Source organism: Neolamprologus brichardi, chromosome 11 (genome assembly GCF_056152115.1).
Source record: "Neolamprologus brichardi isolate AB-2024 chromosome 11, ASM5615211v1, whole genome shotgun sequence".
Taxonomy (NCBI): Eukaryota; Metazoa; Chordata; class Actinopteri; order Cichliformes; family Cichlidae; genus Neolamprologus; species Neolamprologus brichardi.
In genome coordinates this window covers 30,115,675-30,134,950 of record NC_142114.1, presented here as the reverse complement: position 1 = coordinate 30,134,950, position 19,276 = coordinate 30,115,675, and the positions used below count along the sequence as shown (strand labels likewise).

The window sequence follows — 19,276 nt, the reverse complement described above, 5'->3', positions numbered from 1 at the left end:
CTCTTTTTTCTCGTCCGCTGAGAGTCGATCGACGTTCCCGCTTTCCCGAATCGTGAACCTCTGAAATGTTGCAGGTCAGAAGAGGAAGTTCGGTCTGTGATAGTTGAGGTCTGAATTAAAGGAGATTGCAGCTGACCAGATGGTCTGAACGGGCCCACCTGTGGCCTCGTCGCACACTCACACACACGCACACACACACACTCACACACACGCACACACACACACACGCACACACACGCACGCACGGTCAACTTGCAGCTGCAGGGAAATTATTGCTGTGGTCCTGAAAGCTTCCAGTCTGAGTTCACTCGAGGTGAACGTCGCTGTTTCAAGTCAGTCGGGCGAGAAGAGTTCTGAGCGGCGTCCTCTCTCACCGGGGTTCAAACAGGAAACGATCCGAATCTCTGCGGGTTCGGAGGTTGGGAGGGGGGCAGTCGGAGCAGGCGAGGTTCAGGCCTCGGTCAGGGACTCCGCGTCAGCAGGGGGGTCCTGCTTGACCTCTGGGACCACGATGCCCTGGTGGAGCTTCTCTAAAGACTGCTTCATCTGCAGACAGAGAGACGCACACGCTGGGTTATAATCTGTGAGCTGAAGCCAGCCGCCAACGCAAACTGAAGCGGGACGCCAACCTGGTCGAGCAGCGAGACGGAGGACTGCAGGATCTGCTGCCACTTGCTGAGCTGAGCCTGATGAAACTGCCTCTGCAGCTGCAGGACCTGAGCCCACTCCCCAGCTGTCTGAGGCAAAGGACTGAGGGGTGAGGAGGAGGAAGGAGAAGCAAGAGGAAGAAGAAGAGCTCTTTAACCCAGAGTCAACAGCACAAAGTGAATCACATTTAATACGAGTGTGATTTAGTAACGCTGACCACCTTTTATGTTTTTGTCTAAGAAACAAACGGAGCAATAAATTAGACAAAAAAGCAAAAGTAATACAAATGAAAACTCATAAACACAGACTTGTCAGAAGGTTCAATACACATGTGCGTTAGTGTGTGAGCAGGAACTCAAACTTTTAGTTTGAAAGTGCACTTCCTGTCCTGCGTGCCGTCCAAAGCACCGAAACATGTTTGAAACCTCAGCAGGTTATTAAAAACATCCACAAACCCGTCCGTGAGCGGTTTCATGGAGGAACTATTTTCTTCCAACCAAACCGAGCGTGTCACAGCGTGCAGGAGGCGGCCGCACAAACCCGAGGATTAAACCTTTCGCTCCTCACGGGATGGAAACAGTGACGTCCACCTGCAACGTTAGCTCGCTTCACACTTCTGTAACTGGCGGATGTAGACGGTAGAAAGAAAATAGTCCCTGCGTCACAGAGAATAAGACAAGACGGGACTTCCTTCCTGCTGAAAGCCAGGTTTTTATTTTTTTTGCCGTTTGGTAGATTTTTTTTATTATTTAAATGATCCTCGTCTTATTTTTACTGATTTAACCCCTTTAAAACTTCTTGTTCTGATGTGTTGCTATGCAGTGACAGAGCTGTGGTCCCCCACAGGAGCAACTCACACCAAACACCAATTGTCCTTCCCAGAGGAACGTGTGTGTGTGTGTGTGTGTGTGTGTGTGTGTGTGTGTGTGTGTGTGTGTGTGTGTGTGTGTTTAAGGAAAACAGGGCGGTGTCTTTTACCTGTCAGCAACAGAGTAGGAGTGCCACGTCTCCAGTGTATGTGCGGCTCTTTCCAGAGCGTACAGCTTGTAGAACAGCAGCATGTTGAGCGCCACCAGCACCACCAGGCTGACGGGGACAGACAGAGAGCGCACAGAGGTCAGAGTCACTCGGCGCCAACCGCAATCTGAAAATGTTTCACACTGAACCACACGGACAGCAGGGAGGTCGAAAAACCAAAGAACAAAAGAACACAAATATTTGTGGGTTTGTTCGAGTCTGAGCTGTTACAGGAAGAATCCACCGTCAGCTAACACACACAGTTTTTTAATTTTAAAGCTTTTTTAAATTTTTGTTCAATTTTCCGTCTTACTGGAAACCTTTAACTAGAATTCATCCCAGCAACGATACAAACGACACAGACGGTGGCCTTTAAGCTGGTCTCACTGCAGCACGTGTACATGTGTGTCAAACATGCTGAGGACGTATGACCAGCAGGTTCAGATTAAAAACTTCTGAAACAATTATTTGATTGATTGTAATTTTGTAACTTTGTTGCACCGACCTCAGTTTAAAACTTCTTATTTTACAAATAAATCAGACTTGAGGGCGACGGCTTCGTCTCTATCCAATCAAGGCTAAAAGGCCCCAAAATGATCTAATATAATGTGGTGTCACATTTCTTCAGACAGATTTCATCTTTTTTTTTTATATGACTTAAAATCTGGTTATGAATCCTCGTTTAAATAATCCTCCTCTTTGGGGACAGATAATCGTACGTTTATGAGAGCAGCTTAAAATAATCAGCAGCTGTGCTTTTAGACCGAAGAGAAATGAACCTCGTTTATCACATTTCATTTGAATTTGCTTCACGTTTAGCCTGAACGGTGGATTTTTCCTGTACGTTTGTGCTCAGAGGTCATATTTAAACAGCCAGTGGTGTAACGTTTAAAGCCTCTCATACGAACCTGATACAGATCCTACGCACAAGAAGTAATGCAGAAAGGAGGGAAAAAGAGAGATGGCGAGAAAGGCATCGTGAGGCCGTTAGTAAGCAGAAGGATCGATTTCCAAAGTGTCTGAATGAGCAACGTTCAGCAGCGCACTGAGCAGCAGCGAGCTAGTTTAACCAGAGACATACAATCAAAGCAGGGGTGTGATCAGCTCACAGTATAGGAAGCGCACGTCGTGCACCGGTCCTGACGCCGCCGTGCAACGGTACAACTCTGTCTCCGCTGCCGCTGATTAAATAAGACCACACATGCTGGACAGACAGAGCGACGCTCACCCACAGATCCACCCACACGCTCGACTCCACAAACACTTACATGAAGCTGACGATGAGGAGGATGGTGGATATGCTGTTGTGCCCGCCGCCACGCGATCGCTCCCCCAGCTTCATAAACTGAGAGCCTAAAGGACACAACAGTGAACACTTTGTTACTGAATCAATTACAAATCAATGAGGTTGTAAAACCAAACACAACCACCAGAGGGCGCTACTGCACAGAGGCAGGATTCGCCGGTTGCGTCTGTATCCGGGCGGACTCACCGGCTTCTCTCGCGTCCCTCTCCTCTCCCACTCCTCTGTCCCCTCGGTCTCCAGCACCCGCTCCTCCTCCTTCCCTCTCTCGCTCCCTCTCGCCCTGCCGCCGCGAGCACGCGCGTTTCCTGCGGCGCAAGCCCGGCGGGGTCTTGGCGGCGTCGGTTCCCACCGCTTCGCCTGTGGTCACCACGGTAACCTCAGTCTGCAGGAGTGTCTCCAGCTTGCACACCTCGCTCTCTGCGTGAGATTTAAAAGAAGAGATTTAAAACCCAGACTGGAAGGAAAATACCTCCATGAGGTGTCACAACACGAGTCCGGCCAAGTTCAAATTTGATGCAGTTTCAAGAACGTTATCCAAAATAAAAACTATATTTGAAACCTTGGATAGTGAGACTGGTAGCGCCGACCACGACCGCGACCAGACACGTATAGAAAAATGTGTACGTCTGCCTGATTACAGGCCGGAGCTTGTGACGGCGTGACAGAATGTAAGCGCTGATATCTCTGATATCTGATATGCTCTCTGTCAGCGCCCATGTCTTGTTTATCTGTGGACAGCGTGAGGCCCACCTAAACATCCACTACACTCAGCGCACAAGCAGAAAACGAGTTATCATAATATCATTACAGTGATATTATGCTCTCTCATTCAGCTTCTAACGATTCACGTAATTTAATTCCCCGTCAACAGTTTTATTCTCCATATTAAGACATTTATAGTTATTAACAGAGCTGCAGCTCAGACTCAAGATCAGGTTTAGTGAAGCTTCCTCATCAGTTCAGCTTCTTTAGAAAATGTAAATATTTAAATTCAAAACCATAAAACCTGAAATAACATTTGGTTTTGGAGTCACTGCAGGAGTCTCCTCCCCTTTTCCTCAAGCTCCGCCTCCTGTCCCTGTCAGTGCCACGTCTCCCAACCATACATCACAGCCGTCCCACTGTCATCTCACAAAACTTCGTCTGTGAAGGTTCTCAGTCATCCAGGTCATCGTAGTCAAAGGAGCTTGCAAAGAAAAGCGTCTGGACTTCTTTAAGTTACTTGAAGACGTTTCATCTTCAGTTCTTCAGAACTGAAGAAGCTTCTCGGATGAGAGGTGAAACGTCTTCAAGTAACTTAAAGAAGTCCAGACGCTTTTCTTTGCAACCTCCTTTGACTCACAAAACTTCCCTTTCTCTCTTCCTGCCATCCTGTCACAAATCACTCCTGACGCTCATCTCCGCCCACTCCACCCTCTTCGTCACAGCTTCTACCTTCAACATCTCTGCTCCTTGCATCATCTTCACACTTTTTAATGCAAGAAATTAGATTTTTTTTCCTTTTTCTTTATTTAAATTAGACTTAAGAATATTAATTGACTGCTTGTGGTCTCTTTGCAGTACCATCACAGGCCCCCAGGGGGCTGCGTGGACGCAGGTAAACAGGGCCTACATGAAATGGATTACCTAAAGATTTGTTGACATTTGAGACATCTGAATATAAATGTAATGCACTTTGCTTCTGTTGTCTCACACTGCACCACACTGAACACAGTGAACTTATATTTAGAGCAAACTATCAAACACTATCAGCTCTCAAAGCTTTCTCTGTTCAAAGAACCTGAAGTTGTAGATAAACAGCTCGCGGCCACATTACAAACCACATCAATCCTCCATCTCTCTGATCTGCAGCAGGAAGCATCCTTTTTTCTTTTAAATGAAGCATTTCCTGTTTGTCTCTCTCAGCCTCTGTTGAACGCGGCGGCTCGGCTGCCCTGACTCACCCATGTGTTTGTAGTACTCTTCGATGCCGCTCCAGGTGTTTTTTTCGATCAGCGCCTTCACCAGGCTCCACGGCTGCTTCCTGTAGCAGATGTCTGAGGAAACTCTGCCAGAGGAGACGCAAAGGAACTTTTAAAGCATGCACAACATTTTTAAGCATCACTTTTATTCTCTGGAAAGAAAAAGTCTTTAGTTGAACCTGCGCTGCATCACTTTGGTGTTAATCAGGACTTTTCTCAGTTGGTAACTTCACATAGGGCCTCTTACATTTTCTACAGTCTGATCTGATAATTCAGACTCAAACTTCCGTTCGTATAAGAGCATTTCACAAAATTAGCAAGCTAGCATGTTTCAGTCTACCAAAGAACTGCATCAAGTTCAGAGAATTATGGAAGTACAACTATGACTAAAGAGTCGAGCTCTGAATCGGAGGGCTGAGGGCGATTTTGATACTGTTTTCCGGTTAAATGACAATGTGTGGCTTTGTGTATATGTTTTAAAGCACAAACCTACAAACCATGGTGATATGATTCGATATTTCACCCAGAATGCTTTTTTTTTAAAGAGCATTGGCAGAAAATGGAGGAAACATGCAGGTACCCACGCATGTTCCTGTTACTCTACGTCACAGACGTCAAACTTCGATGTCAGAATATTAAGGCTTGAAGTTGGTTATGAATGATCCAGAGAGCATATTTAGTGTTACTGCGCTCCAGGTGGGAACTTCTCACACAATTTCTTGGGAAAGACATCTGTCAAAACAACCGACATCTCATATTTAGGTTCATGTAATCCACAGGTGTCGAACTCCAGGCCTCGAGTGCCGGTGTCCTGCAGGTTTTAGATGTGTCCTTGATCCAACACAGCTGATTTAAATCACTAAATTACCTCCTCAACATGTTTTGAAGTTCTCCAGAGGCCTGGTAATGAACTAATCATTTGTTTCAGGTGTGTTGACCCAGGGTGAGATCTAAAACCTGCAGGACACCGGCCCTCGAGGCCTGGAGTTTGACACCCCTGATGTAATCAGACAGAAAGCGACTACCAGGAGTATTTACAGCCTAAAGCAGAATGAACTTGGCTGCATTTGGGCTAGAGATGAAGATAACTGGGAACAGGAGAGCCACCGCTCTTACTTCAGCGAAGCTGTCTTCAGGCCGTGTTGCGTAACGGTCTATTGAGAAACTACCGTCTGCTGCTTTTGGTGGAAAATGCTGAAGAATGCTCTTCAGTCTGGGAATGCTACAGTCGAGACTTCAGACATGTGGAGTGCCATTTCTATCACAGTCATGCTCACAGGCTGAGCAGCAATTAAACACAATATTATTATTTTATTAAAAAATAAAATGTGTATTAAGACTTTGGTGAAAACAGCCGGCCTGACGAGGCTTCTGTCCGTCTGTGTTTTCAGACTTTTGGAGCTTTTCCACTGCTTTTAATCATTAAAGTGGACCTCGCGCTTCACCGTGTGCTGGTGGTGCCTCTTTGAGCTCTTTAACAGATTATCTGACTGACAGCATTCGACACCAGTGGGTGATGATGTCACGGTGGCTTCACCTACGTCCTGTGGTTCATTTTAGCCGTGCTAAGCAGCGTCTCCGGTACGTCAGCCGAGTCAGCTGCTTATTACTCTAACAGCATTTTCATAATAAGGACTGATTCTGATGGAAGCTAACAGAATATTAGCCTGTAGCCACTTATGTAATCATGACTTCTACTGCTCGTCTGCTGTCGTGTTTGGATGTCCTCATTTATCAGGGACGGACAGGCGGCGCAGAGCTCTGTTGAAATCTTATTTCCTTTAATAACTGCTTTTATTTTATTTTTTTAAACTGGATATTCTGCGACTTGCCCGTTGCTTTTAAGTTATGAATTTACAAAGTGAAGTGTACTCGACTGGATTATTATCTAATCACGATCGTTATCAGTCACAGTATCATCAAGTAAAGCAGCGCCGAGTCCAACAGTGTTTTCAGTGGAGCCCGTCTGATGCATAAATAAACTCGAGTGTTTTTTCAGTTCTTCATTTGTTCGCTCGGCCGTGGCTCTAAGTGACACCGTGTGAGCGTGAAGAGTAAGCCGGGCGACCTCCACGAGCGCACAAACCTGAGTCGGCTCTTGTGTTTGTTGATGGAGGTGAGGCAGTATCTGTGGACGGTGTAGAAGTAGTCCTGGTATGGGATGCCTGAGGTGATGACCTCCGAGTCCACCACGTAGCACTCGCCCCGGGCGCTGCTTTTCTGCAGCGTCTGTAAGCAGGCAGAAGGTGGAGTTTTAGTGCAACGCAGGATCCATGTTTTTCACTCCACGTAGAAACTACAGGCAGGAAGTGAATCCAACACAGAGCCCCGCCCCAAAAAACCTAAACATCACAGTTGTATGTCAAAACCTTTCTGAGTCAGTGCTTCATGTTAAACATGCAAAGCCACAAAACAACACTAGTAATCATGGTGGCTGCATCCGTTATATGCACTCTGTGGTTCCCTCTGAGGCCCCACTCTGATTTATCAGCAAATCTATCGTGCTCTTCTCTAGCTAGCTGCGGTTTGTTGACTAAAGCTGCTGCAAGTTTCCCACTTTTGATGCAATACCTGCATCAAACATGCTACAGAGCTAGCAATCCAAACTGCTCTCACAGTAGTTAAACTGTCAGTTAATACGCTCCTTAAATATAATAATCACACCATCATCATTGGTGATAATATTGAAGCCCACCTATTCTGCTTCCTTTGTGCTCGTATTACACGGTCATGTGGAAAATAAAGACTCTGCAGTGAAAAACTTCAGTTCTTTGAGGTTTGTGAGCCGCTGTGTGCAGCTCTCAGGTCCTGCCACAGTGCTGCTTCTCTGCTAAGGATCATTGTCCTGTTGCATGGCTCATATCTGACTGCAGAACATTTGAACAAGTATCATCTGATGCTTTAAACATCTCCAGTTTGGCCTCATCTATCCAAACATTGTTCCAAACTGTCAAAACCTCTGCAGATGGTCAGTGAATCGAGTGCACCAGCAGCACCTGGCTGCTCTTTATCCTCCTCGTTCCACTCGCACAGCTTCTCAAAATAGAGGATTTTTATATTAAACATGTCTAAATGTGTTCGAGTGATGGGTCAACAGCTCAGAATGCTACAAATGCTAATGTCCGACAGAACACGTCTCCAAATTCAACTAAAAAGTTAAACTGACTCAAAATTATTGAAGCGTAATAACAGAGTACTAACATCTTCTCTCATATCTCAAATTAGAGCTAGTTGAAGCATCAATACAAAATAAAACCTGCGCTCTAGTTTCTACACAATGAAGCTAGAAACGTTCGCCCTGACGACTGACCTGCGTCTCCACCACAGGGGCGGTCTTGGGCCCGAGGGGGTTGTTGAGGGCGATGGTGTAGCTGAGCACACGGCTGGTGTTCCCACTGCTGCCGTCCTGCTGCCATTCACCCACCGACAGGTCTGAAGGGGAGGGAGAACAAGAGTAACGAGAGGGCCCGAGAGACTCAGTGAAAATGGGAGCGCGACAAAAAGGAGAACACGCCAGGCTCCGAATTTATGAATGAAAAGGAAAGAGTGCGAGAGCGAGGAGAGAGAGTCAATGCACGCTCCTTTACACAAAGAAAGAAAGGAAGAAAGAAAGAAAGAAAGGAAGGCCCAGTTAGAGCTACAGAATGTCCCTGAGCGAGCTGGGCCTCCAACCAGCGGCTGGATCAGCCTCACAGCTTCACTTTCATCTCAGCTTCACAGAGAAACACTAAAATATACAACAAATGAAAGCAAAGGCAACTCTGAGTGCCAGCTTATCAAACATTATCATTTTACAACTGTTTATAACGTGCATAGTTCATATTTCTGTGTAGTTTTCATATTTATATCCTGTACACAGCTTGTACACTCACTACAGCCTGTACATACTTATAGAATAGAACAGAATAGAATAGAATAGAATTCAACTTTATTGTCATTGCACATGCACAGGTACAGGGCAACGAAATGCAGTTTGCATCCATCCAGAAGTGCTTTAGTGATATAGATAAATTACAATATATATTAGCAATAATATAGATATGCAAGTATGTTACAGAAATGGGTCTATTATGGTATGTTATAATGTACACGGTATGAAGTATGTTATGAATATTCTATAACTATAAGTATGTACAGGCTGTGAACAGGATATAAATATGAAATAAAAACTATACAGAAATCAGAGATATACAGTTATACAGAAATGTGAACTATGCAGGTTATAAACAGTTGTAGGATTAAAAATTATCGTATGTACAGAATGATTATTTACACAGAGCTATACAGTGCAGTTAAGATAAGTGAGATATGTGGATAATTTCTGACATCATCCAGCAAAGCTACACGGTTTATAGTTAAAGCATGTTCACAACATACCTTCATACCGTGTACGTTGTCACATACCCATAATAGAATATATCTGTATCGCTGTAATATATCTATATTGCGGCTAAAACACTTTCTGGATGGAGGCAAACTGCATTTCGTTGCCTTGTACCTGTAACATGTGCAATGACAACAAAGTTGAATCCTATTCTAAAGAAAAAGTGACGCAGCAAAAAGAAGAGGAGCAGGTTTTTCAGCAGCTCGTCAGCGGGACACACGGTGAGCTTCAGCAGCGTCACAGCAGTAATCACATCCCCAAAATCTGATTTCCAGGGGAATCTGATTTATTTTCATTTCAAACACTGGAGCTACAAAAATGGACGCTGGCAGATCAGGTATCAGCAAACTGAGAATAAGAGTGAATGAACTTATTTACAGCTACCAGCAGATGAGCAAACCTTAACTGTTAGTGTCTCAACAGGAAAAACTCGCTCTGTCACACTTAACTTCCTGCAACAAGTTCACACAAGCACTGTGGAGGTTAGTGAAGTTAACTGTGGGCAACATTAGAGCATGACATCATCCAGCAAAGCTACACAGTTAACAGCAGGAGAAGGGACTCAGTATGGCTAAGCTATTAGCTTTAGCTTCAAACTACAATTAAAACACAACAGCTGAGATGAAACCGTGTGTCTGCATGACTGCGGCAGATTCAGCCCAGTTCACCTTTATCTATTTATTTAGTTAAAAAAAAAAGAAGAAGTAATTAAACATCATGGAAATCCACCGAAATGAAACGAGTGAGTCATCAGGCCTGACTCTCAGGAGTGTTTCTAACCTACCGGTGAAGTGTCGCTGGGAGAAGAGGTGCTGGATGAAGTGCGTGTCAGCAGAGAAGAGCAGGTCATGCAGTTTGTCCACGCTCATGCGGACCGCCGTGTTGATGAGCAGCCGCCCGCTAAGGTCGGCGCAGAACGCTTCCACCTCACCTGCAGGGCCAAAGAAAAGTTTGTTTTGATGTTTCTACAAAATATTCGCCTCCACCACGGAGTTTGCTTTGTTCATGAGCAGGCGCGTCACAGTGTCGCTAAAGGCAGAGCTCGACCAAACACGGTTAACTTTGGGTTTTTACATCTTTGCATCTTCATAGGACAGTTTTTGGATGTTCTCAATAAGTAGGATATTAATATGACCATCTCAGGCACTTAAGCCACACCCACCTGCTGTTAAACCTGTTAATGAGCGACAGCCAATCGCAAAAACATTAGCTTAAACTCACAGTAAGGCCCAGTGTAAGTATAACAAGGATTATTTTGAACAGTGAATCATGCAAAGCCACTCTAGCCGAGTCCAAGAACAAACAAATGTGAAGTAAACGTCTACAGCACCATATAACACGCGCAGCTTGGAGGTGATTGTAGATGCGTCAGCTGATCGGGGAACCGTTTCAGTTTGGTTCAGGTCAGATTTAACTGAAGTGAGACAAAGTACAGCATGTTCATGTTTACAAAACCTGCATTCACTGCTGACGTGCAGCCAAGCAGAGAGTTATTGTTCTGAGATCAGGAGGGCAGGAAACCACTTTAATATCATTTATTACCTACATAAAGGTACCTCTGAGTCTTATTGAAGCTCTAAGATGTTATCAGAATTAGTTTTTAGATGAAATTTATGCCGACAGATTCAAATTAAATCTCTTTTCTTGTGGTCTCTTTGCCCAAACGACACTCACTCTCTTCCTGTGTGTCAGACGAGTTGCTGGGGTCTGTGGGCAGGTCCTCATCGTTGGTGATGTCCAATGACGAGAGGTTTCCCAGACTGGCAGTTGGTGGGGGCAGCATGTGATTGGCTGACTCGGACAGGCTGTCTCCGCCTTCTTCCAGAGTCTGATGCAGAGGAGGCGGGGGAGAGAGAAAGAGCACATGGGAGGGCAGTTAGTGAGGGGTCTGAGGGAGATCACCCCATTGTCATATGACTTGAGAGGCCTTGCAGCGAGGCTGGCCTCGTGCTGATGTGGCCTCGGCAGGCATACCGCTGTAGCCATCCAATTAATGTGAAACCGGCACAGAGTTGACACAGCGCTGCATTTATTCACTCTGTCAGCGTCGAGATAACGGCTGCAGAGAAACGACCGCAGCAGCAGCTTTTGGCTGATTGGACACAGACGAATGCAGACTGCACAGATATTTCCCATCAATTCCTTCTTGACTGGAGGCCTCGTTATTAATTTTCCTCCTGAATGTGCTCATAAATGTAGATGTAATTCTTTCAATCGACTAATTATTTGCTTTTTTTTTTTTAATTGCTATAATAGAAAATAGAAATTCTCACATCTATTGGGAACCATCCCCATCATGTTTACTCCCCTCTAGCCTGTTATTTGTATAGCACCTTCATGCCGGCTGGCAGAGTTCAAAGTGCTTACAGAGGAGTAGAGAACAAGAGCAAACGTAATAAAACTTAAGATCAAGTATTCAAGTCATTGAAAACAACATAGATAACAGTAGATAAAATAAGCACAATACAAAATAAAACAGCTCAATGATGGATGCCAATTACCGTAATTGTCGGTACCTGAGCCTAAAAGGTAGGCCAATCTATTTTTCTGGTGTGCTGTAGGTTATTGTTATGTACTACATTTGTTACTCATTTATGAAGCACAGTACATGTTTCGTACTTGTAATTACCGATATTTGTACATATACCTAAAAAGTTATACAAATATGTCCCCATAACTTGTTTTTCAGAATATTAATAAAAGTGATGTGTCTCCAAACAGCCATCTCTTTCCTAACAATTCCCTTTGTGCATATTCTCTTACATATGATAAGTCAACATTGAAACACCTGCGGCTTTTAGTCAGGTGCGGCTAATGTATGTACAAAACAGGATTTTCCCCTGATTTTAGCTTGTGCGGCTCATGTTCAGGTGCGCTTTGTAGTCCGGGAAATACGGTAATAAGACAGAAACCCAGCAGGTTAATCCACAATAATCTGGTCCCGTTAATCGTTGTTTAGATCCTGGATCCAGATACGTAAGTGTGTCTGATTGGATTTGCTCATTCAATGAACAGCTGAAAAATTAGACCAAATAATCGTAATGAATCAAACGTGGGAATAAAAGGGTCCAAAACTGTGATCAAGCGTTGGCAGTGAGATTTAAATAAGCCGCTTTTAGCTTCAGGTGCGTTTCATCAAATACAGATTCAAAAGATTCAGTTTCAACATGCAGAGCAAAGGTCAGCTGGCTCTGCTTCCCAGCCCTCCAGGTATAACAAACAGACAGCCACGTCTTGCATATTAAATAGTCTGAATGTGAAGAACACTCACAAAAGAGGCAGCAGCAGAGGCCGGGGTGGAGGCGGAGATAGAGGCAGAGGCGTTGGTGGTGGTGGTGGTGGATGGCAGCGAGCTGTGTGAGCTGGGTGGGCTGGGTTCGAGGGGCTCGGAGCCGAGCCTGCTTCCCGACAAGGAGGGCACCTCCACGGGCAGACAGGAGGCAGAGGAGGGCGGAGAGGATCCGCCGAGGCTGGCAGCTGAAGGAGGACTGCTTAAACTGCATGGCACCAGCGGAGGCGGAGAGCTGCCCGCGGAGGGAACGGATACTGAGCTCAGGTCCAACAGGTCTGTGACCGACCCCGACTCCTCTCCCGGCCTGGAGAACAGGGCAACAGGAATGTCGCAGCGAGGGAAAGGGAAAAACATCTGTTAGAGAAGCCAGAGTTTTCTTGTTTGCTTAAAAAGATGGAAAAGTGACCCCTAAAGCTACATGTATGTTTAAATGATCGCTGATAAGCATGTCTGTCATGCCTTCTTCTGTTTAAGCCATTAACCACAATAAAATGACTATCATAGCCTCTGTCACTGCCAATTAACTATAGACGTAACAAATAAGCTTAAATCTCACTGACAGGGATGCAAATTGTGTTTGTCTACAAATACATCAGTTATGTGATTGTGACAAACCACCACAGCGTTAGAAAGTCGTGTTTTCTAAAACATGCAATAAAAAAAAAAGACCATTTCTGCTGAGGTGCAGAACTTTACCCAACAATAAAAATGTGACACGAGGAAAAAATAAAAGCAGGTTTTCAGCTTTAACGTGGTTAAGACTCAAATAAGTCGCACATCTATAACTAGAGGTGGTTACATATAGACACTCACAGCAGGCCGTTCATGTGTTCAGCGGTGGGGGAGACGTAGTCGTCGTCTTCGCTGGTGAGGCCCAGCTCAGTGCCGTAGCACTGGTGCACGATGTGCCACAGCTCTTTGGGGGACAGAGACTGCAGAAAATACAGATATTTAATCATGCAGGTTCCTGCGCGGTTCACTCTGCAGCTCTTCGTCTTGTCAAACTGCAAGTGTAGAAACAGCAGCTGCAGGCTTTGATTTGTGTGACAGCTGAAATCTATCTGTGTGCGTGCATTAGTCTGGGATGTTCACTGTGCAACCGAGTGTGGGACATTTATTGATTCTCAATGAGCCTTGAATCAAAATCAATTGTGCAAACATGTTGGACACTTTACGACTCCGTCTGAGGCGACGGTAAATATAGCGCCATGTGGCCCATTCAGAGCACAGCTGCTGTTTTACTGAAAAACACCACAGTTATTATAAATGAACACACCGGGGCTCACCTCAGGGGAAAATGACAATAAAGAAAACCACTTTTATCCCACCTTGCTGTAACATTTTCAGTTTTGTGTTTTATGAGTTTTAGTTGTGTGAGCAGCGTGCAGCGTTTTATTTTTCCATCTGGTTCATGCTGCAAATATCGAGATGAAATCTTAAACTGAAGTTAAAAACAAGATGTGTAAACACCTGTGCAGGCTTGTAAATCTCTAAAAACAGAAGCGTCTGCATTTTCTGCCCAGAGGAGCGTAAATAAAAGCAAACTGTTCAAGTTAAGACCAGGATGTCAACACTGCTGAAAGGTCAAAGTGGAATCAAGTGTTGATTCACTAAAAGGGAGCCAACAGTAGTCAGCATTACAAAACGGTGATATTCAGCCTAACAGACACTGGCATGTTGGCAACTCAGCCGACAGCAAACCGTTGTTAATGAAGGATGTCAATGAAACTAAACGGCTCAAATTATTTACACACTTTCTTAGTTTATCTTAACCCTTTAAGACCGACCATAGAACCAAGTCCGCCAGAGCTTATATTATATGTTTACATGCTGTGGAGCCATTTTTGGGAGCATTTCAAGTTGATATACATCAATACAACCATTATAGCCCAGATTTTAATAATATGTCTGCATTAAGTGCATAGTAATTACATAAATTGCAAAAAAGTGCAATAAACTACAAAAAAATTGAAAATCATTTTTGTTTTTTTAACATATATTTCTAGTTAGAGAAATTTAAGAGGCTTATCCCTCAAAACTGTAAATACAAAAAAGTTGCACAAAATAGTTTCCCACCACAGGAAATTTATTTTAAGTGTCTTCATAGTTTTATTTTTGAAATACACCAATTTTTATACACTGCAGGAAAAACAAAAATAAATATTATAGTGCAAATTTGCAAAAAAGCAGCATATGCATCAAAATAAACTATTTCCAGCAGTGCAATATGAGTCCTAAGCATCCCAGAAACCACACAGAAAGTTATAAAGTCAAACATAACTTTTAAAAACACCAGTATAGGCTCATGAGGCCCTGATGGTAAAAAAAAAAACTAAATTTCTGCGAAAATGACGTCACTTCCGGTTTTGGGCAGGTCATGGCGGACATGCAAAAGTTCGCGCTGACGTCTATTCCAACGTAGGAAGTGTTATGAACAACTGATCGGATCAGCAAAGCGTGTTTCTGGAATATTATGTTTGTGTTGCTGCAAGTGCTTTTTATGCAGTTTTTGCAAAGCTATATGTGGAAGGAAACTGTGACCGAGGACAAGCTGATGGCATAAGATGTAAGTACAACTCCTCAGGTTTCATGTGCAAAAAAAATTATTGCTCTAGCTCACGTGGTTGCATAGCTACCGGGATTTAAAAATAGTTATGCAAAACAGAGCGTGCCGGCTTTAAAGGGTTAAACCGCTGGAAGAAAAAAATAATCTTGTTTTTTTTTTAATTTAATAAACTTGGAGCTAATTCAAAGCATAAAAGCCCAGTATCCTGCTGAATGCTGATTGGTCTGTTAAGGATTTATTACAGGAATTGTTTCCGAACAATAACTAGATGCTGTGAGCGCAGCTACACCACAACAGAAACATGTATGCACAATAAGCAGCTGCATTCTTGTCGTGAAGTGGTTTATGTTGACATGACATCCTTAATATTTTGTGTCAGAGGGCCGTTCATTCTCGATCATCTCATGAAACCAGAGGTCCAAACTACACTAAAAGATTCGTTTGGTTTTTTCCAGGGAAATCAGCCATTATTTTCTCTACCATGTGAGTTAATAGTAAGCTGTGTTTCTGCACAGACGCTCAGAGCAGAAAAGTCAGCAGATAACAGTAATTGAAACTGCTCTCTCAGCCCTGCATTTACGACCACGCTTCCTGACACCCTGGTCTATTCTGACACGATAACTAATAGCAGCACAAACCAGCAGGAGGGTGGGAGAGGAGGCGGTACCTTGTCCAGCAGTGCGTTCTGCCACAGGCGGAAAATCATCATGTAGCTGCGATCTCTTGCGCCAAAAGATGTGAAGAAATGCTGAGAGGGTGATTATGAACGGAACAGGAAGGAGGGGAGGAAGAAAAGGAGGGAGAGAGAACAAAAATGTGAGACCAGGTTTGACGGACGGTTTCCCCCCGTTTGCCTCGTCACGGCCGGTGAAGATCGAGCCGAGTCAGCTCGTTTCATAACGCTTCTCTAACAGATTGAAGTGAACCGTATCAACAGCTGACACTATCAACGGTTAAACCGCTGCAGAATGCACTCGTAAATCAAAGCGTCTCTTTTATTATTCGTCTTTGACTCTGACCTTCTCGTTGTCAGTGCTGATCTGGATGGCATTTGGGATGAGCTTGGCAGTCTTCTCCTTGGTCATAGAGGTAACGTCCTTCAGCAGGATGGTGATCTGAACCAACGAGCAGAGAGGAGAAAGCGTTACAGCGTGCGCCGCTCTTATCTCGCAGAGACCGTCTTTATTGATCTGCAAACTTCACTCTTATCAGATTGCAGGTGTGACATTAATTAATTAGTTTGCAGAAGGTGTGCGCCAGTGTACGCAGTGTAGCTTACAGTGGTTTCCCAGCGGAAGATGTTACTGTAGAAACACAGCCAATTCTCTGACAGATAAAGGCGTCCCTGAAGCAGAATATCCTTCTGCAGAGCGCAGGAGTAGTCTGAGAAAAGACAGACGGAAATAAATGTCAAAAACAGACATCGCTGCCACAGATGAATGTCAGACAGGTTGTAAACACCACTTGGCTTTTAGCAGTGGGGCTGGTGGGCAGAGAAAAATGACTGAAACTCTTACAGAGAGTCTACGGCATCATTATGGCATCAGCCTGCGGCCCAGCAGGAGCGATGATGCAGCAAACATACTCACAAGCCCTTTTCCATTAGTACCTACACGGCTCGACTCGCCACAGTTTTCACGGTTCTCCCATTAGGTACCGGGTCCTGTGACCTTTAGTATCTGCTTGCCCGGGATTCCAAGCGAGCAGGTACTAAATTATGACATCATCAGATTGCATGCCACCGATTGGCTGGCCAGTAGCATCACTCGATGAGTCATGAGAGCATCTCAGCAACGAGGGAAATGGTTACAAAACCAACGCAGACGAAAAGCCACAGACTGAGCAGCAGGTATGCTGTTGCCTCGACGTCCACCTTTTTGCGGGACACACGTTGCTATGACAACAAACACATGTTAGGTAGTACTGGTTTGCAGGGGAAACCCAGTCGATCGAAGTAAGCGCTAATGGAAAAAGGGGCTAAAGCGTCCAGCACTGACACCTGGGAAACATTTGTACAGCATCAGTGACGAACTGCTGTTCCTGTCTGTCGTGCTGTTGGTCGTCAGAGAAGAAGTCATACAACACAAAGAAATTCTTTGAAGTGAAGTGAAGGCGAGTTTCACTTCGCAGCCTACGCCTTTGCTTCTCACACGGAGCTTTTTGATCCTTGATGGTTTAATCGCAGCCTTCCTCTTTGTGGTGAACTAATGTCACTTCCTTTCTGCTCAAACAGACCTTTCAACCAATTGGCATGCAACCTACAAAAAGGGCTTTAACTGTCGCTGCTATGTGCTGCTGGCTTTCGCAGGCCTGCATTCGAGAGCGTCTCCGTGTGTTGAATCTACTAAATCTGCATCGTTCTCCTCTCAGAGCCAAAAAGAAACCAGTGTGGAACCACAGATGGCGTTTGTCAAGCACCTGTAAACGTCTGCTGTTTATCTGGGTATGTTAGTGGGGGCAACGTTTACTCCACCTCCCCACCCAGCCGCCTCTTCCAGCTCTTGTCCCCAATCCAATTAAGACACGTTCTGCAGCACGCATCCTATTCTGATGCCCAAAACCACCTCAACTCGAGCAGCAGCTCTAAGCTGAGCACCATGAACCTGTTGCAACTGCAAACCATTCCTTGTATTGTACATCTTAGAGTCACACGTCCTTAAATCTTCTATCCTTCCTTTCCTTATGACCTTCCCATTCCTATGTGCTAGGAATCATTTTAACCTCTCAGAAAGTGGACTATTCACGGCCGGCGTGGCCGATTATAAAATCATGGTGCGCTGGTGGTACTGCACACTTTGTCACATGCTTCACTCACCCACTATAAGTCGCTCTGAGTCAGGAAGTTTCTTGAAGATTTTACGAAAATCTTCGTTCCGCTGTTTGTACGTGGGGCTGAGAACCTGTGAGTGACGACAGGAAAGAAAAAACAGAACATGTTATTCTACCTCACAACCATCCCAGCAGTAAACATCTTGGGTAACACTTGCATTTGTTTAATCAAGAAGAAGAAAAAACACTTAACACATTTTTAAATATCACACTAAACCAATCATTTTACTGTCAACCAGTTTCATCTACTGGAAGTAAAAAGCGGTTAAAGAAGAAGAGGGCGTGTACTTACGTTGTACCAGCTCTGCATTTTCTGCAAAGACAAAAAGGAAAACATTTAGTACACAAAGAAAATCAGTTACAGCAGAAACAGAACATTTTGACTGCGTTTTATGCAACGCTGAGGTTGTGCAGCTTTAAAGGGATGTCCAAACGTTCACCACTTCCCTATTTTAAAAAAAGGTAATTGTCACTGAGCAGCTGCAACAAACCGTCTTGGCTGCAACAGGCTGCTCCCTTCAAAGCGATGAGTCTGCAGCGAGGTGAACCCAGAGCCTTCGGGTTACGTGTGCCATTAGGTAAATTTACTCAGGGCAAACACGCTAACGTTTTACAGTCTCCTGAAAGAACGAGACAACACTGGAAGAGCTGACACGGCTGAAGTGAGAGCTGCTAAAAATAAACATTTACTTTCACTTATTGTATGGTGTGAACTCACTGACGACCGTTTTTATTGACATTACGTAACACGAGCGTGTTCAATCAACGTCTGGCAAACAGAGTTAATATTTAAGTGACCAGATTGAAGCAGAACCGTTTCCTAACTGGTTACTAAACGCCGCGTTGGATCGAATTTTACAGAGTCATGATGAGCACCACGAGACTTCTGCAGCACTTTGGAATTTCTGCTTTGATTGCTTATGAAATGCGGTCAGATCTTTATCCAAATCAAATTTACACAAACACAATCGCACTAACATAACACACAATCAGCTGTATGTTTTATGACCTTACTGAACACACTCACAATGCAGGCTAAGACAGCAACCTCTACAGTTTAGTAACGTGTACAAGCTCCTTTTCAGCAACACCTCCATTGGGCATTTCCTGTCTCTTCTCAGTGAAGTAATTCTGGAGTTTTGTGTATTAGAAGAAGAAAAATCATTTCCATGCATCACTGCCCTCCTCCACACTGGACTCACTTCTCCACACACTTCTTGGACTACATAACACTCTCCTCTCACTTCCAGTACTTGCACTATTCTGTATTACA

General features: G+C 44.4%; 1 protein-coding gene across 5 annotated transcripts in view; it reads right to left on the bottom strand.

Moving 5' to 3' along the window:
* Window positions 1-207: 207 nt before the first annotated feature.
* The window catches only part of gramd1a (GRAM domain containing 1A), a 44,273-nt gene continuing 25,204 nt past the window's right edge, over window positions 208-19,276 (bottom strand). For 4 of the 5 annotated variants that reach the window (XM_087848533.1, XM_087848536.1, XM_087848534.1 and 1 more), the window contains 18 exons: window positions 18,296-18,316; window positions 17,990-18,074; window positions 16,454-16,557; window positions 16,194-16,289; window positions 15,842-15,922; window positions 13,422-13,540; window positions 12,588-12,912; window positions 10,991-11,144; window positions 10,647-10,730; window positions 10,101-10,247; window positions 8,243-8,364; window positions 7,019-7,161; window positions 4,915-5,018; window positions 3,158-3,388; window positions 2,934-3,018; window positions 1,627-1,734; window positions 630-750; window positions 208-546 (listed from right to left, as the gene is read on the bottom strand). In XM_087848533.1, coding sequence (XP_087704659.1) covers window positions 451-546; window positions 630-750; window positions 1,627-1,734; window positions 2,934-3,018; window positions 3,158-3,388; window positions 4,915-5,018; window positions 7,019-7,161; window positions 8,243-8,364; window positions 10,101-10,247; window positions 10,647-10,730; window positions 10,991-11,144; window positions 12,588-12,912; window positions 13,422-13,540; window positions 15,842-15,922; window positions 16,194-16,289; window positions 16,454-16,557; window positions 17,990-18,074; window positions 18,296-18,316 — 2,226 coding nt within the window. In that variant the 3' untranslated portion in view covers window positions 208-450. The remainder of the gene's footprint in view (window positions 547-629; window positions 751-1,626; window positions 1,735-2,933; window positions 3,019-3,157; window positions 3,389-4,914; window positions 5,019-7,018; window positions 7,162-8,242; window positions 8,365-10,100; window positions 10,248-10,646; window positions 10,731-10,990; window positions 11,145-12,587; window positions 12,913-13,421; window positions 13,541-15,841; window positions 15,923-16,193; window positions 16,290-16,453; window positions 16,558-17,989; window positions 18,075-18,295; window positions 18,317-19,276) is intronic. The other variant, XM_087848535.1, reaches the window with a different exon arrangement.